Source organism: Symphalangus syndactylus, chromosome 6, assembly GCF_028878055.3.
Source record: "Symphalangus syndactylus isolate Jambi chromosome 6, NHGRI_mSymSyn1-v2.1_pri, whole genome shotgun sequence".
Taxonomy (NCBI): domain Eukaryota; kingdom Metazoa; phylum Chordata; class Mammalia; order Primates; family Hylobatidae; genus Symphalangus; species Symphalangus syndactylus.
The window spans coordinates 53,074,480-53,101,599 of NC_072428.2; the positions used below are offsets into that span (position 1 = coordinate 53,074,480).

General features: G+C 57.0%; 1 protein-coding gene and 1 long non-coding RNA gene across 7 annotated transcripts in view; one reads left to right on the plus strand and one right to left on the minus strand.

The window, feature by feature from the left end:
- Window positions 1–1,300: 1,300 nt before the first annotated feature.
- The window catches only part of PDE2A (phosphodiesterase 2A), a 99,676-nt gene continuing 73,856 nt past the window's right edge, over window positions 1,301–27,120 (minus strand). For all 6 annotated transcript variants that reach the window (XM_055282835.2, XM_055282839.2, XM_055282840.2 and 3 more), the window contains 27 exons: window positions 22,670–22,779; window positions 21,776–21,831; window positions 16,448–16,507; window positions 15,578–15,731; window positions 15,343–15,395; window positions 15,058–15,132; window positions 14,901–14,942; window positions 14,328–14,393; window positions 13,934–14,064; window positions 11,217–11,328; window positions 10,700–10,739; window positions 10,517–10,580; window positions 10,040–10,112; window positions 9,719–9,896; window positions 9,360–9,472; window positions 8,596–8,673; window positions 7,600–7,722; window positions 7,033–7,103; window positions 6,512–6,634; window positions 6,041–6,128; window positions 5,732–5,779; window positions 4,689–4,763; window positions 4,438–4,537; window positions 4,052–4,164; window positions 3,631–3,669; window positions 3,388–3,494; window positions 1,301–2,755 (listed from right to left, as the gene is read on the minus strand). In XM_055282835.2, coding sequence (XP_055138810.1) covers window positions 2,545–2,755; window positions 3,388–3,494; window positions 3,631–3,669; window positions 4,052–4,164; window positions 4,438–4,537; window positions 4,689–4,763; window positions 5,732–5,779; window positions 6,041–6,128; window positions 6,512–6,634; window positions 7,033–7,103; window positions 7,600–7,722; window positions 8,596–8,673; window positions 9,360–9,472; window positions 9,719–9,896; window positions 10,040–10,112; window positions 10,517–10,580; window positions 10,700–10,739; window positions 11,217–11,328; window positions 13,934–14,064; window positions 14,328–14,393; window positions 14,901–14,942; window positions 15,058–15,132; window positions 15,343–15,395; window positions 15,578–15,731; window positions 16,448–16,507; window positions 21,776–21,831; window positions 22,670–22,779 — 2,503 coding nt within the window. In that variant the 3' untranslated portion in view covers window positions 1,301–2,544. The remainder of the gene's footprint in view (window positions 2,756–3,387; window positions 3,495–3,630; window positions 3,670–4,051; window positions 4,165–4,437; window positions 4,538–4,688; window positions 4,764–5,731; window positions 5,780–6,040; window positions 6,129–6,511; window positions 6,635–7,032; window positions 7,104–7,599; window positions 7,723–8,595; window positions 8,674–9,359; window positions 9,473–9,718; window positions 9,897–10,039; window positions 10,113–10,516; window positions 10,581–10,699; window positions 10,740–11,216; window positions 11,329–13,933; window positions 14,065–14,327; window positions 14,394–14,900; window positions 14,943–15,057; window positions 15,133–15,342; window positions 15,396–15,577; window positions 15,732–16,447; window positions 16,508–21,775; window positions 21,832–22,669; window positions 22,780–27,120) is intronic.
- LOC129484588 (uncharacterized) lies at window positions 9,722–13,356 on the plus strand. The gene is made up of 3 exons (XR_008658471.2): window positions 9,722–10,224; window positions 10,844–10,930; window positions 12,951–13,356. It is a non-coding gene; the product is annotated as an uncharacterized lncRNA (long non-coding RNA).

Here is a 27,120-nt window from a genome sequence, read left to right on the forward strand (position 1 = left end):
CTGTGGTTGTTCCCTCCATTTGGTGAAAAACAGGGATGTGTCACAGCATGAGCCTCAAAGGAGGGTTGGGCTGGGGACAGACAGCAGATGCAGGGTCAAGGTCCCCTTTGACTGAAGTGTTGTGGAAGAGGACGCACACACACTCAGGGTCAGGGGTCAGGCAGAAGAGCAGCTACATCAGCCCACAGTGACCCTGGGGTCAGCCAGGCACCATTAGAATAGCCAGCTCTTATTGGCTGTGGGCCACGAACTGACCACTCCCACCCCCACCTGGGGACCCACTGGCCGAGCCTGGGTATTCTGCTATGAGAGGATAGAGACAGACTTGGGGAGCCCACAGCAGGAGCTAGAAATGGGAGGAGGCTGGAGCCCCATGACACTGAGGGAAGCTGGAAACCTGGAGACCATTCAGCCAGAGGAGCAGATTCCAAACCCAGACAGGCTAGTGGGGCAGGCGGAGCTGCAGAGGAAGCAGATGGGCTCTGTGGTCCCAAAGGCAAAGTTGGCAATGGCTGATGGTCACAGGATGGCCCTGTCCATCTCCTTCCTGCTCCCACCAAGAAAGGAGACCCCAGTGCCCACCCTCTCAACACATCCACCTTTACTGACCAGGAAGAGATGAACAGGGAGAGGAGCTCAGAGGGCGGTAGGCAAGTCGGGGACAGGGCCTGGAGACTGTGCCAGGCAGAGCCTCCTCGTGACCCCAACCTGGAGTCTGCCCATCTTGGACTGGGCGGAAGTAAACACTCTCACACAGAGGAACAGACACAACTCCTCAGACACAACCCGGGGCTGGATCTGGTGTGGAGTCTGACTCAGGGGTGCCCCTTCGGCAGGACTCAGAGCAACTGGGATGTGGGACTTCCTGGGACACAGCCAGGCATCACTGCAGCTAGAAACAGAGTTCAGAGGCTCAGGCCCTTGCCGTATGGGCACTCATGACCAGGGCAGGCCAGCACTGGGAGGGTCTAGGACGAGCTCCAGGTTACCTCCCCCAGGCAGCCTGCCTGCTTGCCTCAACCTCTGTTTTCCCTCTATTCTACAATCTCTGCCAGCCAACATGTCCCATCACTGCTCCATGGCCAGGCCTTCTCATCTGCCACCTACCCCTTAGCCTTCACGATCTGGCCCAGGGAGTACCCCAACAGATCTATGACTTCCCCAGAAGAGGGGCTAGGTACCAAGGGTGGAGGACTCTGGAAGCCATGGAGTTCCAAAGGGCATTTGCCTCTCCCAGTTCTAATCCCCCCGTCCACCCACCCCAAGCACAAAGTCTGCAAACAGCCCCATGGGGGAGGACTGGTAGAAAGAAATAGATTTATTCTCATGTACAAAGCGGTCAGCCCACGGGACCATATACGACAGTTGCACAGAGTCCTAGAAAAACGCATCTCTCTAAAGGCAACTCAGAAAGGTAAGGCAGGTGGACCCCCTCCCCCACCCCACAACGCACACAGAATGAAACGAAGAAAAAGAGAGAAGCCAGTGGCTGGGCTGACCCAAGAGTCCCGGCCCTATGGGGTCTCCCAAGCCCCAGGGCACAGGTGGATATGGCCTTGAAGAGAGATCCCTGCCAGGGCTGAGGCCAGGTCTCTCACTGGCTGCAGGAATGGGGAAGGGGCTCAGGCCAAGGGGTACACTCAGGGGGCCTCTGAGAGACTCAGGGTTGGGCTCTCTGTGCCTTAGGGTGGCGGAAACGTTCCACAGCCTCTGCTGGGACTCTGCAGAGCGATAGAGCTATTTTAGACATTGATCTAAAATGGATCTTAGAGCATGGATTGTCTTACCCCCTCCCTGTTTGGCCCAGACAGGGGAAGAGACTCGCCCAGCATCACACAGGCAGGAGGAAGCATGGCTGGCTCATTGATACCTGGGCCTGTCTCCCAGTGCGGGGATCCCTCCTGCCCATCAATCCCATCCTGCTTCTCCCTGAGGCCCCTCTCCGCAGAGCACTGAGCTGCCCCTCTGGCAGCTTCCTCCTGGGGCCTCTGTATCCCCCAGGTCCCAATCCCACCATCAGTATAGTGGTGGTCCTCAGGGGGCCTTCGCCCCGCGGCTGTTTCTAGTCCTCCCACAGAACTAAGGACTGTTTCCAAGATGCCACACTCTGCTCAACTCAGATGTCTCACCTTCCCCTTCCATGAGGATCCTGGAGACGCCAAAGGGTGAGAGTCCTCCAAGGGAAAGGAGCAAAGATCTGGTGGGGCAGGAATGGGGCAAGGAGAAACCATCAAGCTGCTCAGACAAAGAATGGCTTGGGAACGACTTGCCAAGGTGTCGTCAGAGGCGCAGAGCAGGGCCCACTGCTCATTGGTCACCCCTGTGCTCTCAGAGAACAAATTACAAAGTCTCCGTGAGGCTGGAAGTCTTGCTTCCATTACACAGACGAGAAAGCTGAGGCCCAGGAAGGTAGTACTTGTCCAGGGTCACACAGGAAGTCCTGGTCTAGGACTCAGGACCCGTGGCTCTGTTCCCAGTGCATCTGGCCAGACCAGTGGAGGGCTGTGGGAGGTGGCCTGGGCAGGGAAGTGTCCCTGGAGGGGATCACTCAGCATCAAGGCTGCAGCAGCCATTGATGGGGGCCCCAGTGCCATCCAGATCAGGCACCTCATACTCCTCATCCAGGAAGTCCAGCGAGTTGTTACTTGGGAGGCCGCGGATGGTGAACTTGTGGGACACCTTGGTCCAGTGCTCACGGTTGGAGGCCACGCGCTCGTACAGCTCTGCTGCTTTGGGGAACAGGTCCTGCAAAAGCCTGCGGGTGCATGGTGGCAGAGGGCGAGAGGCCAGAAATCAGACCATGGGCAGCAAAAAAGACTAGGGCTACACAACAAATAGAACTTCCACAAGGGCCAGGCACGGTAGCTCACACCTGTAATCCCAGCACTCAGGGATGCCGAGACGTGTGGATCACCTGAAGTCAGGAGTTCAAGACCAGCCTGACCAACATGGTGAAACCCCATCTCTACTAAAAATACAAAATTAGCTGGGCGTGGTGGTGCATGCTTGTAATCCCAGCTACTTGGGAGGCTGAGGCAGGAGAATCGCTTGAACCCAGGAGGGGTAGGTTGCAGTGAGCCAAGATCGTGCCATTGCACTCCAGCCTGGGCAACAGAGTGAGACTCCATCTCAAACAAGAACTTCCACAAGAATGTGAGACAGAGGAGGACACCTAGGAAAGCATGATGTTCCCTTTCCACTGGGGACCAAGGATGAAGGGAAGGACCCATTGAGGGGCACAGCAGGAGACAGTTGTGCCCAGAGGCAAGGGGCTGAATCAGTTGGAGCTGGGCCAGGCCAGTCTCAGCACCTGTGTTTGCTGTGATGTCCCCACTCCAGCCTACCCTCTCTGTGCAAGGTGCAGCTTGTCCCCATGAGCTCACTCACTTGTAGATGGGCATTGCAATGTGCTCCATGAAGCTGATTTGCAGCTCAGGGATATAGGCCTTCTCCCGGTCCATCATCTCCATCGGCCTGTTGCCCATGGCCTTCTCCTGCAGGCATCGAGTCATCAGGCCTGTCCCTCTCATTCCTCCATCAGGTACCAGGGTCAGGCTAGTTCAAGCCCTCCCTGTCCCAGGCCAGGAACCCTCCCCCAACCTGGACATCCTGGGGTCACTCCACACATACCAGGTCTCCCTGGGAGAAGAATTCTTTGTAGATCAGCTCCTGAAAGGCCAACACTCTCATCACATCCTCTGTGTAGGATACATCCACCCAAGCTCCTCTGACAGCCCATTCCCAGGAGAGAAAACTGAGGCCCAGGGATTCAGTCCCAGCTCAGGAGGCATCCCCACCAGCCCCAGCTTGGCAGTGGGATGGCCTCAGGCAGGGAGTGGCTGGGTTGGGGCCCGCCTTCCACCAGCCACTGACTTGCTAGGTCTGTTCCCCTCTCTGAGTCTCCATTTGTCACCCTGAGATGGTCTAGGTTTCTGTCTCCCCAGAACACAGCCAGGCTGAGCTGAGCAGAGAGAGGGTATTCAGGCACAGGGGGCACCCAGAGCTGGGCAGGGTGGGCAGCCTGTGCCTTCCCAGGGAGGACTGCACCTACCGCGATCTTTCTCGTGGTCTTCCAGCCCTTGGTCTGGTCAGAGAGGTCACAGGAGGTCATGAGGAGGCAGAGGAGGAGTCTGTGGTGCTGCTTGTTGTTTCGGTCGTAGCCCACTGTTGAGGGGAGGATGGGGTCAAGGAGCGGGGTCCAGCCTCTTTGCCCTTCTGAGGACAAGGCTCCCAGGGCCCAACCCAGAGTGGTCCAGGGAATTGGGCACTCCTGATGGGAGTCAAGGGGCCAGTGCTGGGTCTGCCTCGGGGGGCTGTGCAGCCAGAGAAGGGTTGATGCTGCAGGGGATGGGTCTGCACCCTGGGAATGCTCCCCTGGCAAATCCTTCCCCTGGTTGTCCCTCCCCAGCCCCAAGGACTGGGGCTAACAGCAGTCACCCTCAGCCATCTTCTGGAGGTCCTTGAAGATGCGGAGATGGTGGGCCAGGTCTGTGGCCAAGATGATGTCCCGCATCAGATCCAGCATGCGCTGATAGTCCTGGGGCGAGGGCAGGGGTGTCATGGCCTCCTACTGGACACCCCCACCCATTTGCCCGTCCCAGTGAGCCTCCAATCCTTGGCTCCTTCTCCCACCTCCAGCCAGCTCCCAGCTCCCCATCAATCCCCACCCCCACCCCCGACCCCATCACCTTCCGGGAGAAATGATCAAAGATGTTGCAGCCATGGGTGTTGAGGATGGCGATGGCCTGAGCAAAGTGGTGCCTCTGGAGGGAGAGGAGTGATGGGGACCCAGCTGGGGCAGATGGGCTCCCTCACCACTGACCCCAAGAGAGGAAGCAGGGCCTGGTCCAGCTCCAGCCCCCAGGTCAGCAGAGCGGTCAAAAAGGGGGAGTCAGGGGCCCCAGTTCCCTTTCTGAGCTCTGTTTCAACCCTCTGTGTGACCCAGGGCGAGTCCCTAGACCACTCTGAGCCTGAGACTCCTCAGCTGTCACATGCAGGGACCCAACAAGGTAAGCTCTGGGGTCTCTGAAAGCGGGAACATTTTTGAAATGATCCTTTGGAGTCCTAGACACTAAATCATGCAGAACACATTTGTTTACTGACAAGGAGAGGCAGTGATGAGGCAAGGGCAAGGCCCCTGTTTCCGGATGCTGAAGGGCTGTCACTCAGAAGAGGAGCAGCTTATCCCAGGGGGGCAGAGGGCAGAACCAGCACTGCCACAAGGCCTCCTGGGAGAGAGACAGAGAACCTCATCTCTGGGGGTGTGCAAGCAGGGGCAGCCTCTGGAGGGGTGTCGTGGGAAGCAGCATGAGGCAAGGTAACCTTGGAAATGTGTCTCCTACTCTGTGCCAAGCCCTGTGCCAAGTGCAGGGAACTCAGAAATGGCTCAGACCTTGTGCACGCGGAGGTAGGCGGACCCAAACCAAACAATCTAAGGTGACGCTAAGTGATGGGAGTGGAGCCCATCCCAAGCTTGGCAGGAGGGGGCTGAACGGGGTGTTTCCAGGCAGCCAAAGGGAAACGCGCTGAACACAAATCCTTGCTATCATCCGCACCTGCACCCTTCCAAGCCCACTCCAGGAAAATGAGCCAGACATGTCCTAGGTGTGGCTGCAGCTCTCGCAGCCTGCCTGGAGAGCATGGTTTGGGAATAGGAGGAGCTGGGTCATAACTTTGCAAGTCACTGGCCTTAAAGGGGAAGAAGGACGGGGGTGGGACAGAAGAGTGATACCTCCATGACGGAGCCCTCAGAGCTGTAGAGTGCAGCCAGCACAGATTTCTGGAAAAGCCCAGGAAAACTGCAGTCACTCCTCACATCCGGATCCAAGTGCCACTGCTTTAGGCTGAGCAGTGTCCTGCCCTTCCCACCTTTCTCCCCTCCTCCCCATCTCAGAGCCAGGGGCAAACCCTGGGGGAACCTCCTCCTGTGTCTAAACCTGGCTCCTGGTCTCACTCGCTCCCACCCATCTTCAGGCTGGGAGAAGATGAGACTCCCAGACACCCCATGGAGGTCCCCACTGTGAGCAGGGCAGGGTCTCACCGAGGCCACCTGGAAAGAGTTGTTTGTGCCTCTGTGGTCCAGGTCATGACACATGCAGGAAATAAACAAGGCAAAGATCTCGATGTCCCTGGTTGAGAGGCAGAAAGGAGAAAAAAAAGAGGTCAGCCCACAGTTCCTCCCCAAATCCCCAAGAGGAGAGACAGGAGATGACATGCCCAGGAGCCACCGGGACAGGAGGTTGGAACACCTGGGTTCCCTTCCTGGAAAGCAGCACTGGTTTGGAGCCCAGCAGACCCGGGTTTAAATCAGGCTCAGCCTTCACTGGCTGCTTGGCTGTGAGCAAGCCCTTCCTGGAAGATGGGGCTCGCAGCCTTCCCCTCTAGTCTCCTGTGGCTAAGAAGATCCCATGAGGCAGTGCGTGTAAAGTGCCCGACACACAGGGGGTGCTTCCCTGTCCCAGGGAAGGGGAGCCCAGTGGCTGCCAGATGTGGGGGAGATGCAGCCACTCACTCGAGGTAGTTGGTGAGCTCCAGGTTCTTGTAGAGCAGGTAGCAGAAGTGGGAGACAGAAAAGGCGTGCATCCAGTTGTGGTAGGGGGGATCCCGGTAGCCCTTCTTCACCATCAAACAGAACCTGGGGGAGGGAAGAGGGTAGCAGAGGGGCCTCAGCCTCTCCTCCTCCGTCATGGCCCCATGATGGCAAACTGCATGTCCCCTCCACCCCTGAGGGACCCTCCAACAGCCTTCCTTGATGACTCTGTCTTAGCAGGAAGTTCCTATGCACATCTAACTTAAACCTCTGGCTACACACTCTCGGCCTCGCCTCCAGGCTCTGCCTTGCCTCATTTCTTGCCTTTATTGACAGTTCAGTGTCTAGGAATTGCTTCTCACTCATGGATCCTCCCCACCCCCATAAGACTGGGTCTCCTCAGTCATCCTTAGAGAGATCCTCTCCAGACCGCCGGGGGCAACGGATGTGACAGTAGAGGAAAGTGGGAGGCGAAGACTGGGGCTGTCTGTGTGCGCACGAACCGGGCCAGGGTCGGGCAGTCAATTTTGTAGTTGTTGATGAAATTCATGTCCTGCAGCATGCTCAGGATGGCCTGGAGAGGGCAGAGGGAGGGATCAGAGGGGCTGCCAGTATCAAGATGGGGCCCTCGCCTAGGCCCTTCTTCAAACTCCACACTCAAAATCTGGAGTCTTAGAAACTTACATCTAAACTAGAGAACCACAAAATAGTTGAAGCAACCATTCTCGGAGCTATGCATTTTTAGAGATCTAACAACTAAGAACTCTTGAAACCAAGCCCACACAAAATATTAGAAAAACGGGGTTGGGAGGGATGCAAACCCTGAGGTCACACGCCCTGGGCATGGTTGGTCCAACAGCAGCCCTTGGGATCATCCAGTCCAGCCTCTAGCCCCTGGGCAGGCCCCATGGCCTCATGATGGCAGACTACATGCCCCTCCATCTCTGAGGGACCCTCCACAGCCTTCCTTGATGACTCTGTCTTCCCAGGAAGTTCTTGATGCACATTTAACTTAAGCCTCTGGCTACATACCTTCAGCCTGGCCAGTCAAGTGGAGGAGAGCAACTCACCATGGATGTGTCATCCTCGGGCAGGGAACGAGGGGTATAGGTGAAACTTGCAAAATTGGAGTCAATGGCAGCCACAGGCTGGATCCCATCATGGAGGAGTTTGGTATACTCATCGTCGGAGACCTAGAGGAGGCCAGCCAGAGCATCAGAAGACAGCCTTCACCCCATCTGGTGTCTTCATCTTCAAATTCCCATGGCAGGTGGGGGATGCATCACCCAGAATGTACCACAGTTGGGCCACCACGCTGTGGACTGTAACTGGGCAGGAAATCACCACCCTCCCCTCACAGCCCTGCAGCCCACCCCACGCGCGCCTCCCTGCAGGTGACCACCCTTTATCTGTAACAGCCTAACCTTGGCAAAGATCGAGAATACCCCTTCATGACACCCCCAAACCATGGCAGCATTTCATACACAGTAACTGTAGCAGTCCTCCTTTTGTGGAGACCTTCCTACTCTCTAACCTTAACTCTTCCTACTACAGTTTTGATCCAACTCACAAGGTCTGGGCCTCTCTGGTTTGGACACAGGTGAGAGGAAATGTCCAAATGAACAGCGACTATCATATACATGGCACTAAGCCAGCTTTTGTGACCCAGGGTAGGGAATGGGATAGATTATCAGCAATTAAGACTGCCCAGGGCTGCATGGGCACTGTACCTAGGGAAGCCATGGGGACAGGTCCTGGGTGAGCTTCCTAGCCCTCAGTAATTCCCAAGATGGGAATTATTCCCTGAACATGGGGAATACCTGGCTGAACCAATTATTCCCTGGGCTGGTTCCTCTGGCTACTTCCAGCCTTGGGACTGAGCTCAGAAGCAGCTTGGAGGAGAGGTCTCTAAGCAGGGGTGGGAGCTGCCCCTAAGGAGGGCAGGAGACCCACTGTGGCTCTGGGCCTATCCTCTCATCCTCAGTAGAGATCGATCAGGAAGCCCTGCCTGGCCCTGGGTCCCCGGGGAATCTGGGAGGAGGACCAGAGGTCTCTGCGAGCCTCACCTTCATGTGGTACATCATCATCTCGTTGGCCAGGTGGCTACGATACTGAGCCTCATTCACTTTTTTGTATAGGAGAGACTAGGGGAAAGAGGGAAAGATGGGGCTCAAGGAAGGTGGCTGTGAAAACTCAGCAATGGCCCCGACTGGGACGAACGGGTCAAAAAGACACCCCACTTCCTGTCCCATTCTGGCCCCAGTCAAAACTTTCAAGCTCCAGTCCACAGTAAAGACCCCACCCCCACTTTCATCCAGAGCCCCGAGCCGGTTCCTCCTCATCAAGTTCTCCCAGCATTTGGTCTGGCCCTTTGCACTCCCCCACACCTGACCCAGGCTTCAGTGATGGAGCTCAAGGCCCATGGCAGGGAAGGAGAAGCAAGGAGGGGATCATGTCAGGGACCTTGGGGCTGGATTCCCAGGCCAGAGCGCCAGCAGGCCTGGACACCGAGACCCAGCACTTCCAAAAAAGCACTCGGCTTGGGTTGAGACTGCTTCCAGGGAAGAGAGGAGATTTTGACAACGGGAGTTTCTCATGGTCCCAGGAGGCTGAGTGGACAGGGCAGGAAATCGTATCCCCAATTTTTAGATGGGAAACTGAACCCAGAGGTGGCCAGCATGTCCTGAAGGCTGCACCCCAGCGGCGGGACTCTGAGTGCCAGACCAAGGGATCAACCCACAAGGAGAGCCAGTCGGAGGAGGAGAACCGAGGGTCCTTCGTGGGCCCCGCCCCCTATCACCCCACACCCCACTCCCACCCCCGCCCTCACATGGGCGATGCTGATGCCGCAGTAGATGGAGAAGGCCGTCGCCAGGTCCTCGTCGAACTTGCTGAACCACGGCCCATTGATCTTGTTCACCAGCTCGGCCACACCGATGACCTCTGGGGGAGGGAGAGGGGCAAGGAACCACCGGTGGAGGGAGGGATCGGGTGGAGGGAGGGATCCGGCCGGGACCTGCCCTCGCAGTTTCCGCAGGTTACGTCCCAGGCATGGAACCCGACTCCCTTATGCTCCGGGACACCGGAGGCGGTGGGGAAGTGTTGCCCGCCCCTCGGTCGCTCAGACCCGCCCCGCCCGGCGCAGGCCCCGCCCCAGCCCCGCCCCTCCGCCTGGGCCGCCACGCGCACCCTGGTTCTCGTTCTTGATGGGGAAGCAGAGGATGTTGCGCGTGCGGAAGCCGGTGCTGTCGTCCACGCCGCGGTAGAAAAGCGGATGGGCATATGCGTCAGGGATGTTCAGGATCTGGCCCGTGGTCGCCACGTGTCCCGCGATGCCCTGATCGGCCGGGATGCGGATCTCATAGCTCTGCCGGGGCAGAGATGGAGTTGAGAGGAAGAAGTTAGTGACCCGGCCACAGAGGGGACTATTAAACGTCGGGCCGCTCCCCAGCGCCGCCGGCGGACTCCCGGACACCCCTAGGGCCACATACTCCCTCCACACCCGCTCACCTCATCATCCACCACGCCCCCGTCGAACACCTTGGCCACCAGCTCATTCTGATCCAGCAGGAACACAGAGCAGCTGTGGAGGGAGGGGTTTGGTCCTCTGGGGCCTGACAACCCCCTCTGATCGCCCTCACTTCTCATAAGGAGGCAAAGGCCGGATTTCCGAGGCCTGGGAGGAGTGCTCCAAGGTAAGACACTCTGCTCAGGGCTGGCTGGCTCCAGAAACGTGTCCGTTCAAGTGTTTTTTTTTGGAAGCACCTACTATGTGCCAGGCACTGCGATAGGAGCTGAGGATCCAAAGCCAGCCCTGTCCCTGCTGTATTGGAGCTTACAGTCTAGTGAGGGAGACAGGCATGAAATAAAGGATCCCTCAAAAGGTGATGAAGTCCCGCAGGGGGAAGTGGGTGGGGCAGGAAAGGAGAGGATGGGGACTGAAGGCCGCAGCCTCTCTCGCCCTGTCCCCTGGGTAGAGTCACTCACATCTCTGCATTGCTGAGGTTTCTGGCCTCCGTGATGATCTCCTGGAGCAGGACAGAGACGTCATCTGGGGGAGGGAGAAGACCAGGCAGGGTGAGACCAGGCTCCCAAGACCTCTCGCCTCTCCTCTGCAAATGCCAGCCCCCATGCCCACACACACCCAGGCAGAGAGAACAGTGCACTCACCCAGGTGGGTGAAGAGATTCTTTGCCACTTGGAGAAGAGCCTGGAATGAAGGAAATGGAGATCATAGGGGGGTCGGGGTGCAGGGGTCACCCTATCCAACCCCCTGCCTCCAACAGCACCCGGGTCTTCTCCTTCCTTCCCTAGGGCTCACCGGACAAGCCAGAAACTGTCAGTGTCTAATTGTATCATTTGGCTACTAAGCGAAGGAGTGAGGGAATAGCCCCGGTGCAGGTGAGGAGTCTCCTGAGTGTCTCAGCCGCCTTCACGCCAGCTCTAGCTGCCTAGGTGTTGCTGTAGTGCCCATATTGAACACTAGAGGGCGATCACATACAGTGCCTGCGGGCAGTGGCGCGGGTCCTGAACAACTGCAAGCCTTCAAATTATGAGGTTACGGAGCCACCTGGGGAAGAGCTGCCACCAGTCCAGAAAGACATGGGCATTTCCCTTCTGAATGGCTCTTGGGGGCTGAAAACTGGGCGAGTCGGTGCCCGAGAGAGGCTGAAGGCAGGTCACTCACCTGGCACTCACACTTGAGTTTCTGTTCCTTCTGGAAGGCCAGGGTGCTGGTGAGCACGGTGCTGGTGTAGTGGAAGCAGTGCTGGATCACATGCTCGTCCTGGTCGGTGAACCTGGAGGAGGGGGTGGGCTCACTCAGGAGGGAAGGGAAGACCGGCTTCTCTCCCCACTCTCCTTACTTCTGTTCCATCAGAAGCCCACAGGGGTACCCACCTGCCAACTATATAACCAACCACTGCACAGGCCCTTAGAACAGCTTCCCACCCCCATGCCCCTGCAGACTGGGGGCTCCCCAAGGGGAGGGCTCCAGTCCTCCTTAGATGCTTGAAACCAGAGCCATACCTCCCCTCTCTGATTTGGGATTTACCCAGCCCAAAGCTGGGTCTCCTCCCTCAGACTAGAGACTGCCTGGGCTCAAGCTGGTGTTCTGCTCTTCCCCAGGCACACCTCCAGCCTTGGGGAGGGGCGGTGGCACTGCCCTGTCTTGTGCAGCTCCTGTCACTGCCCCACTCTCCCTGGACTCTGCTGGCCCTGATTCGCTGCCTCCAGAAATCTTAGGGTGGTGGTGTGGAGAGGACTGCTTGCCCTGCTCATGGAGCTAGCTCTGGTGAGACAAGATCAGCCCCAAATCCTGCTCAGGTCATTCAATCTGGCCACCAAATGATTTGTCACTGGGGAGCTGCATGGGGCTGGGTGGACCAATGGTGTGCGTCATGGGAAGAGCCTGCCTTAGCCCACATCACGCTGCCCTGAGGTGTCGCTGCCTAAGCTCTTTCCCACTTTTTGGCTGGCCTTGGTGCTCCGCCCTGGTGGGGCATCCCCCACTCATGCTTGCCATCCAGTGATTCGGATCTAGATCCCATCCCCACCACCCTGGGTCTGTCTGCACACCTTCCTTACATTTGTGGTCCCTTAGCTAGCCCCATCCACCTCTCACCCCTCAACCCAGGACATCTCTCAGCTTCAGCCTCACAAAGATCCTCATCATTCTGAGAAAACCTTGGGCTCTTTCACAGCTTTGTGCTTTTTTTCTGCACTGTTCCCTCAGCCTAGAATACCCTTCTCACTCTCTTCCCTCTATGCCCTGAAAATGAGCTTCAAGTCTTATGAAATGGGGCCATGACTATATCACCCATGCCCAGTGCAGAGCCTGGTACAGACGAAACACTTCGGAGGTCTTTGCTAATGTCGTCACTGTATCCTATCCCTGGCCTTGCCACCAGCCCCATCCCACTCACAGCTGAAGGGCTTCTGGAGCCCCTGTTCTCTGGCTACTTAGCTGTGTTTCAGGAAGCTTCTCTGCAGTCACTGCACTGAGCTGAGCCCCACCCTGGCTCATGTAGTCATTCAACACTCACTCCCTGAAATGCGTGGGACCCAGAGATGGCCCTGCCCCTGACCTGGGCCTCAAGGCTGCCACCAAGGCCCCATCTTTATTTCCTGCTGATACCACCTCTCCTCCAGCCCTGGGGCCATCCTAGAACCCAATCTCACAGCCAGCAGCGAGAGGTCATGGCCCCGGCTGGACCCCCATTCACTCTGCCTTCCCCTCCCCAAAGGCCTTCCCAAGGCCATCTGGTCAGCACTGGGATGGCAACATTAAGTGCTCAATATTTGTTTGCTGATTGGCATAAATTCTCCCACCATTAGGATGCCCACAAGTTCTAAATGCCACCAATCCCACATTCTCCCCGCCTCAGCTGATTCTGCCCTGCCCCTATCTTTGTTTCCCCAGGCCCACTCAACGGTCAACACAGTTCCATGCTGGTAGGTTCTGCAGCTCAGACCTAGGACTCCTGGATCTCCACCCTATCCCAGCAGACCTCAGGCCCGGGCTCTGACACCTACCTAGTCCCAGGCTTTCTAGTGTCCACCTCCTGCAGGAGCTCCAGGCCCTGAAACCCAGCCTGTTTGCTTGGACTCCAGAGGCCAGCATCCTATCAGCATCTCTTTGCATCAGGACTCAGCCCCTCATCTGTCTACTTCTCCCCACCTATGTGATGCAGCACAAACTGCTCATCCTACCAGCCCAAGTGTGAACCTGCACCCAGGACAGAAATGGCTCATCAGACGCAGCACTGTTTCTCCCTGAACTAAGATCCATTTGCAATAAAATTCAGGCACCTACTGCCTATTTATGAGTTGGTGTAGGATATGAAATTTATTTATGACACCATTTCCAGACCCCAGGTTTGTCCTCAGTTCTTGAGATATGCTTCCCAACTAAGCCTCCAAGCCTGCTTCCCTGTCCACTGTGCCCTGCCCACAAAAAAAGAGATTTTTTTGTATCATTTTTATAGCTGCCCTGTCAGGAGCTCAAAAGATCCACAGCTTTTCCCAGTCCCCAAGCATATTCCCTTTAGCCACTGTCCACAGTGTTGATGGCGCTTTGTGGGTCCCAGAGGATTCACCCAACCTAGAGCACACCCACTCCTCCATCTAGCAGTTTCTAGCAGTAATGCAAAAACAGGGATGGCAAGGGAGGGAGCCCAATACCCCAAGAGCAGTTTACCCAAACTTCAGGAAGTGGGAGAAGAGAAGAGGAACTAGCTTGGACCTCAACATGACTTTCATTCTCTTGCACTAACACACTGTTCAACCCACTGCTGCTGAGACAGTAGCCCCTGCCCAGTACCCATCCCACACTGTTACCCTAGTGGAGCCCTAGCCAGCCTCTCAGTGACATCTCCTGATCTGCATCATCCCACAAAGACTCACAAGTCTCCTTCCAGCTTGTTGAAGGCGCAGGCCAAGGCCACCACCTGGTCAGTGGCCCGGCTGATGACAGGGACACAGAGCATGGCCTGCAACGCACAGCCCAACATGCTCTGCAGCTGTTGCACATCTTCCTGCAAAGGGGAGGCAAGTCAGGGCAGGGAAGCAGGGGGCAGTATGCTTCCCTCCTCCAGCCCTCCATCACATTTTGCAACAGGCAGTTCTAAGGGACTCATGCAAGGCTGGAAGCTCTGTGTCATGGGACAGATGGGACAGTAGAAAGTCCCCAGGTCTTATCTGCCCCATTCCTAGGCTGCTCTGTAACAGAGACCCTGGCTCTGGGGGCTGGCAGTGGGGTCTCCTCTTTCTCCTCTGGGTCAGCCAGGCCATGACTTACAGAGGTGAGGTCCTTCAGCTGGATGGACTTCTTGTCTTCCACCACCTGGCCCAGGCATCCTGTCAACTAGGGGGTGAGGAGAGACTGAGTCAGGGCCCAGCATTCCTCAGGTCGGGGGATCTCAACCTGTCCCCACCCTCAAGTCTGGAAGTTTCAAAGAACCCTTCAGTCAGTCCAAATGGTGGACGGGGTCAGCATTGATGAGCAGAGATGGAGAGGAGTCTGGCAGAATTCGCTATAAAGGACTCTAAGGTCTTCCCTAACTACGGGAGAGATAAGCAGACTCCAAGGATTCTCAACAGATTCTAGCAGATCCATATCCAGAAATACTCCAACAGAAGTGAACAGGTCCCAGGTAAGCCTTTCTGTAGATGCTAAGAGATTCTTCCTAATAGAGCCTGCTGATCACAGGTTGTGATCCCTGCAGCATTTCTAAGTAGTCCCAAGATCCAGATAATTCCATCGGATTCCAAGAGTCTAGAGGATCCAAATACTCCAGGCAGATCCCAGGAGTGTCTACCCGGCCTCAACCGCCCCTGCAGACTCCAACGAGAAGACAGACGCGGGACTCACGGGAAAGCTGACCTCTTCCCTGAGCACTTTGTCTCCGATGACCTGAGGAACGGAGCGCAGGGGGCCGGTTAAAGGAAAGGCAAGGGATTTCCCCCTCGGAGACCCGAGTTCCTCGCCCAGCCCCGCCCCCCGCTCTACAGTGGACCTGGGCCCTCACCTTGCAAGAAAGCTGGAGATTGTCCTCCGACACCAGCAGGAGGCAGCAGCGGGATGCCCGGGTCTCCTGCTGCAGCTGAGGGAGGGACAGGCAGGGCGAGGGGGTGACCGCGGATCCAGGTCACCCCACTCCCCACCTGCTCCCCTCTCCGGGGCTCTTCAGGCGGGTGGAGGAGAGAGGAAGGAAGGACATCGTAATTGGAACTAAGATGGAGGGCTCAAGGGGAAGTTGGTCCCCGGAGGGAGACAGGACGGGGAGGTGGCCGGGAGGGGCGCAGGGACTCACGTATTGGAGCACTTTGAGCTGCAGGGAAGAGGCATCCAGGTCGTAGAGTTCCCCTGCAAGGGCCAGGCGCCGGTCAGAGAGAGGGTCCCTCCCCACCTCCGTGTCCGGGTCCCTCGGGCGCCGCTCAGCTCCGCGCCGGGCCCGCCGCCGGCTCCCGGGACCGCCTAACCCGCCCATCTCCCCTCCAAGTTCTTCCCTGCCCCGCCCTCGTGACCTGCCCAGGCCAGGCCCTCACCGCACAGTTGCAGGATCTTGCGGTCGCGGTCGGTGTACGCCGCCCCGCCCTTCTGGTCTTCCGCCGCCCCCTCCGGGGGGTTCTGGACCGCTCGGGGAGCCTCCCTGGGCCCGCGCTGCTGCAGGGCCTGCACCCTCCGCAGGGCCACCAGGGTCTGGGGCAGGCCGAACGGTTAGCGCGCCGCTTGCCCCAAGCTCGCTGCGCTTGCTGCAGCGGGATTCCTGCCTTTGCTCCCGCCGTTCCCTCTGCCTGCCGGGCCCAGGGACCCCGCCGGCCGTCCCAAACACCTCATCCCTGGACTCTACCTTCCTGAGTGCTCCCCTGGGGGCTCCCACTGCCCCTGGAGTGTCCAGCTGTCCAGGAACAGGAGGGTACAGGGTCTATCTCCATCCCTAGCCCCTAGATTCTTCCAAGACAAGATGTCAGATTTCTGTCTCCAGCCCCCTCAGGAAGTCGTAAGTCCTTGTTAAAGTCACAAAGTCATAAAGTCTCAGGCATGAAAGAGCCTCAGTATCATTATATGGAGGGTTCTTTCTAAGTACAGATGCTCCCGGACTTAGGATAGTGTTGCTTCCCCATAAATCATCAAAAAGTCGAAAATTGTAAGTTGGCAACCGTGTGTATTTACAAGATATTTGACCAGTTTTGTTTCACCACTGCCCTAGGTCAGTCGGTGCTATCACTATCCCCATTTTCAGGTGTGAAACTGAGGCCCAGAGAGGTTTAGTGACTTGCTCAAGGTCACACAGCTCAAAAGCAGCAACGCCGAAGCTGAAACCCAGGTCTGTCCAGCTCCCTGGCCAGGCCATCTTCCCACCAGCTGTGATAAGGGTCTTCAGCCTCATTGTACATGGCCCCACTCCCACTCACATGCTTCTCCACTGCCTGCAGGCTCCATTCCTCATTGTCACTCAGCTGGCCACAGTGCACCTGGAGGGATGGGAGAAGGGAACTAGCTGTGACCTCTCCCAGTGTCTGTCTCTGCCAGAATGCCCTCCCCATGTGCAGCACACACCGGTCCCCACCAACACATACACACTCCAGTCTGTGGGCCTCAGTGATAACCCCATCTTTCTGACCACCCAGACAGATCCAGGAAAATCCCCTCCTATAGGAAGTCTCCTAGGACTAACCTAAGGACGTGAAACTTTTTTGTCTCTGCCTTTTCAATCACTGCCTCATAAAGAGCACAGTCCAGGTGTATGGTTCAGGGGATGGAGGGACCTTAGACCCCTTTTTAGCTCACAGATTATGGAGCGCTGCAGGTCCTGATTTTAGAATTGGTGGTATTAGCCTCAGCCTCCCAGCTCTATCCTGTCTGAGTTAGGGTTTGAGCTGCCCCTAAGTCTTGGATAAAGGAATGGGCTCAGTATGATGCACCTGCCGTGGTGAGGATGGATGGGTGAATGAATAAATGGATAAATGGGTTCGTGAAGTGCTTTGCCTTACATGTGATTCTCATCACCGTGATGCAAGCCTCCACCTGGCAGGCAAGCCACGGCCAGAAAAGTGGAGTGCCTTGTCCAAAATCACATAGCAGAAAGTGGCAGAGTGAAGACAGCACCACCCACTCCCTACCGTTCTCTGCCCACACCTTCCCCCCTCTAGATCCGCTCCCTCCACCACCCCCGTCATCCCTTCCCTCTCCAAGTTCCCTGTGCCAGTCACCAGGGAACTCAGCCCATCTTTCATACTCTGTGAAGTCCCTTCCCCCACCTCTACTTGGGTGCTTGTCGAGGAAAATGAGAGACGGTGGGGAGGGAGGGTGGCAGCCTAGGGACCCACTACAGGCCCTGACAGCAAGGTTCCCCACCTGCGTCACTAGCTTGTCACTAGCTTCCGGAGCCTACTCAAAGCTGCTCACCACCTGCAGAGCTCCCAACAGCGCCTGCCCTGGGGGCCCCTCCTTCCTCCTCCCTCCCCAGTCAGCAGCCAATGCCTGCCTCAGCTCTGGGTCTCCTGCCAGGAGCAGATGGGGAGGAGGAGACCAGCAGGTTCTCGGGAAGCTCACAGTCTGGCTGGGGTGGGATGAGTGGGGAGACATGACTGGGAGGAGGTGTGGAGCCTCATACCTGAGGAAGGAGAGAGAAAACTAGGTGGGTAGCTCAGAGGGGAGGACATTTGGAAGGCTTCCTGAATTGGCATGGGGAGGACAAGTAGACCTTGAAGAGACCAGGACACTGGCGGTAGGTGGTGTGGGGAGATGAGGATCCAGGTAGGGGTGTGGTCCATGGTACCACAGAAGGAAGGGCCTTGAGTGCCAGGCTAAGACGTTAGACTTTAGCCTGAGAGTACTGGGGAGCCATGGCAGACTTTAGCATCTGAGGGCCACTGTCTATGGGGTGTAGGGTGAATTCGAGGGAGGAAGATTGGAGGCAGGAAGACCTGGAAGAGACCTGGGCTGTCAAGGATGGTGTTGAAACTTAAGCTCTGGATGAGGCTCAATCTGTGACTCCTACGGGACAGTGGGGGCTGGAGGGAGGAGAAGCTGGGGCTATGGTTCATTTGCATATGGCTTATATAAATATGTTGGCATTTTACTGTTAGCACATGGAGGAGGACGTGGTTCTTGTTCCTTCCACCTGGTCCCATCTCTCAGGAATAGAGAAGGCTGGGACCCCTCTAGGGCTGTGGGGCAACCAGTTCTTGGGCTGCCTCGGCCCACCTGCACCCAGCATGTGCATAAACACACACACCCACACTCTCATGAAGAACGTCAGGCCCTCACACACATGCACTTACACTCACTCTCCCATGGAGGTGATATACACACTCACACACACACACACACACGGAGCAGTCACAGACACAAAGACATCCACACACCCACCCCTACAGTGTCCACAGCATCCCCACAGGCATATTCATGCCTGTACACAGGAAAATTAGTTCACATACCCAACAGTCATGCACATGCACCTGGCGCCCCCATACACAAACACACACAATCACCCCCACACACTCATGGCTTTTTGTTCACCAACAGGAACACACACTTGCTCTTGCTAATCAGGGCAAGTGTCTGGGACCCAGTGGGAACACTCAACAGTGGGCACTGTGGCTGTAAGAGAGGGTTAAAAACCCAGCACAGCCCCCAGGTCCCCACCCTCACCAAGTTCAAAATGGCTAATGGCATGAACACCCCATCCCCGTGCAGGGAGCTGGTGTGGCTGGTGCAGCTGGGGGAAGAGTGGGCACAAATCAGGCATCAAATGCCAGAGACCAAAGGCTGCCACTCCTCAAAGGGACTTATGATCCCAGGATTAAGGAACAGAGCCAAAGACTCTTTCCACACAAAAAATCTGCAATCAAGCCACCTTGAGCGGTGAGCTGTAAAGGCCCAGAAGTCAGCCACACAGCCCTGCACCTGGCCAGCGTATTCCTCAGAGAGCCCTCGCTGACTGCGTCCCCATCGGGCCCCAGCATTCCTTTGCAGGACTCCCTCGAGGGGGTTCCTTGCTAGCACTTGCCATCACGTGTGATCCCATCCTTATTTTGCTCACTTGTTTTGCAGTATTTTTGTTATTTTTATTCTCTTTAGAGATGGAGTCTCACTCTATTCTCCTGGCCAGATTCGAACTCCTGAGCTCAAGGAATACTCCCAAGTAGCTGGGGTTATGCTCACTGTAGTGCTTGTCACCACCAACCCTCCAGACCGTATGGTCTGTGAAGGCAGGGCCTGTCTAATCTGTCTTGGTCACTTCTGTGTTCCCAGCACCTAGCACACCATGCCTGGCATACAGTGGGTACTCAAGAAATAGTTGTTCAACTGATGGATGGGTGGATGGATAGGTGGATCAGTGGATGAATACTAAGAGCAGAGACTCAGAGAGAGGAACGGGGCTTGTCGAGGAAGGAGCTGGTGACTTGGCCTTCCCAAAAGATTGACCGACCCTGTGGCACTCCATCTTCCTTCTGCACCCTCTGCCCTCAGGATCTGGCAGCAGCTGGGAAGTCTGGGGCTGCCTGTGCTGCCTCTGGGAGGCAGTGAGATCCTGCAAGCCAGGGAGCATCTGTCAGACGTGTATGCCTTGGGGAGGGGGCATCCTAGGGAAGTGCATTTCCACATGAGTGGGAAGGTGCAGGCTTGGAGGAGAGGCAGATGTGAATAATCTAAACATCTTTCAAGAGTTCTTCCCTGCCCAGGGTATTTGAGGAGGTGAAGGGACGGTTGTTGAAAACTCCTGGCAGCCAGAGCCCAGCTGGCTAGCAACCTGCTCAATAGCATGCACCCCTACTTCAGCGTCCCCAGGACCACACTCTCCCCTCAGCACACTACCCCTTCCCCCGGCCTCCTTCCTGCCTCGCTCACATTCCTCCTCTGCCTAGAATCCCCTTTCCCTTCTTCCCTTCCTGTGGACCTCCTACCTGTGCCCCAAGGCCCCACACAAATGCTTTCTCTGTGGTGAGGTACCACTTGCTGCTCCAGGCTCTGCCACCAGAGCACCTGCTGGCAACAGTATTTCATCTGGCCTGTGGTGGTGAGGGTGTCCCTGCCCTTCCCCAGACTGAGAGCTCCCTGAAGGCAGAGTCAGCTCCAGAACCCAGCCTGCCGCAGGACCAGAGCAGAGTTCTACTGGGTGAGTTAAGCGTAAGTGATCCGATCCCACCAGTGTCCCTGAGACACACACACACACACACACACACACACACACACACACACACACATTGGCCTCTGGCCCAGCCTGAGCCAAGGTGAGCAGCGGCCATGGCAAGCATTCCGCCCACAAGGGGAGCAACCTTCCAAATGTCTTCCCCTTACTTCCCTCCTGACCCAGTCCTCATAGCCTCAACCTAAGGAAGTCCTTCTCAGGCACCTGGCACCCCAGGCCCTTTGCCCTCAGCAGAGAAGGAGGTGCGCAACCCATCCACTGCCTCCCAACCCCCACCTCTGCACACAGCCCCTCACCTCGGTGCCCCTCAAAGCTGACCAGCCCTGGGACAGACCAAGAGCAAAGAATAGGGGGAGGTGACCCCCTGGGAACTCCGTGCAACAGCAGCTCTGTTCCAGAAGCTGGGGGTGGGGGGAGCAGCTTGCAGAGAAACCAAGCAGCGGCCTCGGCTCCCTCAGTCAGGCAGATGGGTGCGGAGGAGACTCAGCCAAGTACCCCTCCTCTCCTCTCCCCTCTCAGCCATCCCCCACTCCCACCACCCTCTCCTGCCAGCAACTCAGAAAGGTCAGGCGCCTGGGAAGCGTTTAATTCCATTTTAATGAGCTGGAGAGGAGTCCCCTGGGAACCAACACCTACTCATTTATCTGTCCATGCCCCCAAGCCTGCCCTTTACTGGAATGGCAGCCCCCTCGACAGAAGCAGACTCCCAATAATAGCAATTTGGGGAACTCATTCTTTGGTTACTGGGACAGAACAAGAGTTTGAACCCCCATCTCCATACAGGAGAAGAAACGGTAAGAGCGGCAGAATCCCGCCCCCACAGGCTCTTCCACAACCTCCTCCGCGGAGCAGAAACCCTGGGAACTCCTCGAGGGGCTGCAGAGGGAGCCTTGCCTGGGTTCTGGGGCTCTGGCAGAGCATCCACCACTTCCCACTAACACTCCTTCCTCAGCCACTCCAGGAAGCCCCCCTAGCTGCCTGTCTTCCGCCAGCCTCAGCCCTGGGTCTGGCTGGTCTGCCCATGGCCTTTCTCTCCTCAAGGCCCCCAGCTCCAGCCACTCCAAATCTCTGGCTAGTTTTCCACACTATCTCTGCTGGTCAGGCCCTTATGTCCATCTGTCCCTCCGCAGCATCTCTCTTCACACCTCAATTGGTTCATGCCCTCCTGGACATTATTCCCACCCCATCTGGAGGATCCCAAAGAGAAACCAAGGTTAGTGCTGCTAACCAAAGGCTGGGCCTTCTAACCTTATGGGGGCTGAGAGTCCAGCAGGGGCTTGCACACCCCTCAGAAAGCTGCTGACTGGGCCAATGGCTTCATCCTCATCCTACCCATTCGAGGTGGGGCGGAAGGCTGGGGTGTGGGAGATGCCCCAACTCCTCCCACCCCCACACCCCCACTTCCCCTCACTCCATCCTCGCTTATGGCTCCCATCTCTCTCTCTCTCTCTCTCTCATACACACACACACACACACACACACACACACACACACACACACACACACACGCCCCGGACAGGCTCCATCCACCACTCCCTCCCGTGGTCTCCTCTCCCCACATCCCACCACCTCGGCAGGCTCTTACCAAGATGACAGCTGCCACGGCCCCGGCCTCCTTGTCCGCTAGCGGCATGACCAGCACTGAGGGGGAGAGGGCAATGAGGTGCTCCTGCAGGGCCGGTGAGGCTCAGAGATACTGAGCTGGGACCCAGGTGGGGGAGACAAAGACGCAGACAAAGAGGCCAGGACAGAGACACAGAGAGACCCCAAAACCCACAGAAACACAGAGGCGGGTCCTGAGGCAGCGACAAAAACAACCACAGCAACAGCCTCTGCATGGAAGGAAACCCCTTCACTCGACAACCTTCAAGTGATCCTCCCAGGGTTGCAGGGAGGAAGGCAGGTGAGGCTGAGCACCTCTATTTTACAGATTGGGAAACTGAGGTCTAGAAAGGGGAAGTGACTTGCCCAAGATCACACAGCAAGTCAGGTCTCCTGACTCCCAGTCTTGTGCACTTTCCACATCGAGACAGAGGACAGAGACCTAGAGAGACTGAGACACGAGGCAGAGAGAGACATGGCGGACAGGAGGCATGGAGGGGAGGAAAAAGAGAAATAGGGCCAATGACAGTGACAGAGAGAGTGTGAGAACAACTACAGCCCCATCCAGCATCAGGCACAAGCACATCACAACCACAGCCACGGGCCACTGAGCCCTCGCTTGTGCCAGGCCCCTAACATGCATGATCTCACTTGCGCCTCCTTGAAACACCCCCTCAAGGTAAATACTATTGTCCCATTTTATAGTCAGGAAGTTGAGGCTCAGAGAGTTTAGTAGCACAATAGAGAGAGAATTAGATGGAGGGATTGCTAGAGACACGGAGCAAGAGATGAAGAGGGATAGAAGACAGACATGACCTGGAGTGCAGGGGCCACAGTCCCTCCTCGCCCCTGCCCCTGCCCAGCCCCTAGCCCTTACCTTGGGTATCAGGAGCCAGTGGAGCCACCAGCCTGGCCAAGGGCTTCCCTGGCAGGTCTGAGAAGCCCAGCCCATTGCAGCCCAGCCGCTTCCGGGAGATGATAGCCTCCCTGAAAAGAGGACATGATGCCACCTTGAGAGCCCCCGGCTCAGGGAGGAACAAGGCCTGGCCTGGGGACACAAGACAGTTTGGACCCTGCACATGTGCAAGGATCTGGGCAAGCTGACCTGCCTGAGGTTGGACACGATGACAGCACAAGTAAAAAAAGTAGGGGACCCTGGACCCTATGTGGAGAAACAGGCAGCCACAGTTTGGCCTCTGGTGCCCCTTGCTGGTAAAGGCTCTGGTGGGGCACGGCGCAGATCTTCCAGGCAGTGGGAGAGCAGAGGAAGTGAATGCAGGGGCTCAAAGCTAGGCTGCCTGCTACAATCTGACCTTAGGCATGTGTGCTGACCTCTCTGATCTTCCCAAGAAGACCTAGGGTGGAGAGAGAAGAACCCTCCCCGTCACCATCCTCAGAAAACAATTGTTGATCAGCTTTTAGTGCTAAGCACAGGAGGTAATCATCATAACTAAAGTTTATTGGCCATTTCCTATGTCCCGTGCACAGCCCAAGCAACTCGCATAGATGAACTCAGAATTCCTAGCAATTCTATGAGTTAGATATCTTCATTTTCAGATGGAGAAGCTATGGCACCAATAGGCTAATTCTCTTGTCCAGGGTCACACAGTGAATAAGTGGTACAGCCAGGATTTGAACCCAGGTGGGTGGCACCAGGGCTAGGTCTAACCACTATGTTGGAACCTTCTCAAATACCTGTGGAGGTGTGAGCTTTGAACAGGGGGCAGGTGTGAGCGGCAGGGTATGACGGTGGCAGAGGGGTGGTGGGAACCAGGGCAGGGGAGGTTGGTATGGGAAGAATGAGTTTCTGTCCCACCACACAACCCACCTCCTCTACCCCCCTGGCCTCTGGCTCATCCCGCTTAATTAAGCACCTGAGTTTGCACCAAATGTCACTCCTTGATGATTAATTGTCCTGGGTTCTTTATCGCTCATGCTGCCTCCACTTAATTGTGCTTGTAGGAACTGCCTGGCCTGGACAGAAGAGAAACCTGGGGAACTGTATGCATACAGGGTCACTAAGGGAAGCCCAGCAAAGGTCACATGAGGAAAAGGAGGGGGTGGCCTGCAAGTCACGAGACCACTAGGTCACAGACTCTAGACAAATCGAGGACCAAAGAGGTTGGGCATCTCGTTCAAGCTCACGCAGCATTCTGAACCAGACCCATTCCTTCCTGGCCACTTCAAGTAATCCGGGATCTACAGGAACCGGTGGTGTCTCCCACCTTCCAGCCCCTACACCCGGGACCTTTAAGGTTCCTGGAGTGCTGGGCTCCAGTTCCCGGCTGTCCACATTGCCAGTCACCCTGGGAAGGAGAGGGACATAGGGTGGCAGGAGGGCAACGGGAGCCACGTTTCCTGATGATTAAACTGAGGCTTCACGGAGGCAGGGGGTGGCCCCCGGCCAAACCCTGCCCAGCTCCTTGGCCTCGGACAATCTGGTTAGCCGGAGGCCACAGGGTGGCACTGGTCCTTGCGTTGCTGGTCAGTGCGCACTGCAGCCTCATCCTGCCGACCCCCAACTATTTCCCCTCCCACCCCTGGACTGGAGCTGCTTGGCCTCTCTTTCCCAGGACCCTGATTGAAGGAATCTGTCCTCAGCATTTCTTCTCTTTTGCACAAAACCCCTCCTCTGTGCTCACAGCCTCATGACTCTCCAGCCCTCACTCATGAGCTCCAGACCCCAGATACCCAAAGGCCACCTGGAGCCTCCCCACCACGTCCCTGAAGTGGCCCAGGGACCCCCATACCATCTGAATTATTATGTCCACTCCCTCCACCTCACAGCAAAGCAGCACAACCATCCACCAGGTCCTTTGCGGCTTGTCTGAAAACCTGCCTTCTTTCCTCACCTCCCCCATCCGATCAGTGAGTCACCTCCCAGGTGTCTCTTACAACTGTCCTCTGCTCTCTATGCTCAAGCCACTGCCCACCTCACATGGAGACACCTTTTCCCTGAACCCTGGAGCAGCCTCTCCCCGAGCCTCTAGCCTCCTAGCTGGGTCTCTTCAATCCATCCTCCATGCCAGAGCAAGAATAAGTGTTCTAGATGAAAAACCTTGAGGAGTATTCTACTTAAAGTCTCTCATTCCACTGGGTCCTTCTGGGTCAGGTTTAGTGCTGAGGGCTGAGATGAGCAGAGGGGTCAGACACATGCCTCACCTGAGGAGGCCAAGGACATGTGGAGATCAACATACAGACCCACGCTTGAGTTGGGAGATGAAGGCTCTGCCAAATGCAGGAAGAGCAGGCCCCAGCCCGCCCAGGTGCAGGGTGTGATGGAGTCAGAGAAGGCTTCCTGTAGAGGGAGACACCTGAGTTGAGTCCTAAAGGACATGCAGAGGTTATCGAGGCAGACAGGAAAGGATGTCCAGGGAATTGCAATTGCGAAGGCTTGGAGGTGAGAAGATTGTGTGCCTGCTGAAAGGTACGGCCACAAGGAGGTTGGTGTGGCTGGACAGCCGAGAACAAGGCTAGACATGGGCCAGGGCCCTATGGAGCTGGGCTTGAGTCTGAGGGCAGGGGGTGCCCTGGGAGGGATTTGAGCAGGGACGGTAACGGTCAGGTATGATTTCAGAACGATCCTGCTGCCTGGGTAAAACTCTCCACATAAGGAGACTGTGACACTGGAAACCTGGTCTCAGTGGGGGTCCTATCATCTTAGTGGCCCTGGACAAGAGAGATGCTGAGCTGGGATAGACCAATCTTGATAAGCCGAGATGCCCCCAAGCACTGGGGCTTCCAAGGACCCTCAATTCTTAGGCAGCCTTGGCACCTTGCTCTGTAGCCTGCCCTCCCCCAGCTTTGCAGGACCCCACAGCCCACACTCACCTCAACCTACCCCCATGTGAGCCCCTTTCCTCTGCCATAGCCCTCCCAGAACTGCTGTCCTCCTGAAGGCTCCAAAGATGCCCACAGACTGCGAGGGGGAATGTGCCGAGGCTGAGTCTCCCCCACCCACATGGGAGCGGGAGCTTCGTCCACTGCTCAGACCCCCGACAGCTCCTTGCTCAACTCAGAGCTGCTCCCTGCTCCTCTCCAGTTCCTCCCTTACTGCTCCCCCACCCCCACCCTGCCTTCCAGGCTCATGCTGGGGGTTGTGGGGAACTCCACACCCCAGGGCCAGCTGCCCAGGAGAAGGCTAATGACAGCACTGGGTGCCTGGGTGGTCATGGCCTGCCCCACTGAAGATAAGGACAGATGGGCACAGAGTGGAGAGAGGAACAGGCGTGGACTTTATGGCAGTTCCATCCCTTTAACAACTATTTGCTTAATGGAAAAAGAATCGAGGGAAAGGTTCTCTGCTGGTAGGGAGCCCTACCAGCTTCTCTGAGCCCCTGTGTGTGTCCTTCTCGCACCCTCTACTTTGGAGAAGCCCCTTCCTCCAACACCCACTAGGTCCCAGGCATCAGTGAGCAGCCAAGACTGTTGCTGAGCCCATCCTCCTATGGAGCCCCATCCCCCCAGAGAACCCCCACCCTCACTGAGCCCCCCAACTCTCACTAAGTCTCTGCCCCCTCACTGAGCCCCAATCCCCCCACTCAGCCCCCATCTACCACTGAGCCCCAATCCCCTCACTAAGCCCTCACCCTCTCACTGAGCCCCATCCCCTCACTGAGCCCCCATCCTCTCACTGAGCCCCCATCCCCCCATTCAGCCCCCATCCACCACTGGCCCCCATCCCCTCACTGAGCCCCCATCCCCCACTGAGCCCCCATCTCCTCACTGAGCCCCCATCCCCCACTGACCCTCCATCCTCCACTAAGCTCCCATCTCCTCACTGAGCCCCCATCCCCCACTGACTCTCCATCCCCCACTGAGCCCCCATCTCCTCACTGAGCCCCCATCCCCCACTGACCCTCCATCCCCCACTGAGCTCCCATCCCCCACTTAGCCCCCATCCCCCACTGAGTCCCCACCCCCTCACTAAGCCCCAATCCCCTCACTAAGCCCTCACCCTCTCACTGAGCCCCCATCCCCCCACTCAGCCCCTATCTACCACTGAGCCCCCATCCCCCACTGAGCCCACATCCCCTCACTCAGCCCCCATCCCCCACTGAGCCCCATCCCCCACTGAGCCCCAATCCCCTCACTAAGCCCTCACCCTCTCACTGAGCCCCATCACCTCACTGAGCCCCCATCCTGTCACTGAGCCCCCACCCTGTCACTGAGCCCCCATCCCCCCACTCAGCCCCCATCTACCACTTAGCCCTCATCCCCCACTGAGCCCCCATCCCCTCACTGAGGTCTCATCCTCTCACTGAGCCCCCACCCCCTCACTGAGCCCCAATCCCCTCACTAAGCCCTCACCCTCTCACTGAGCCCCCA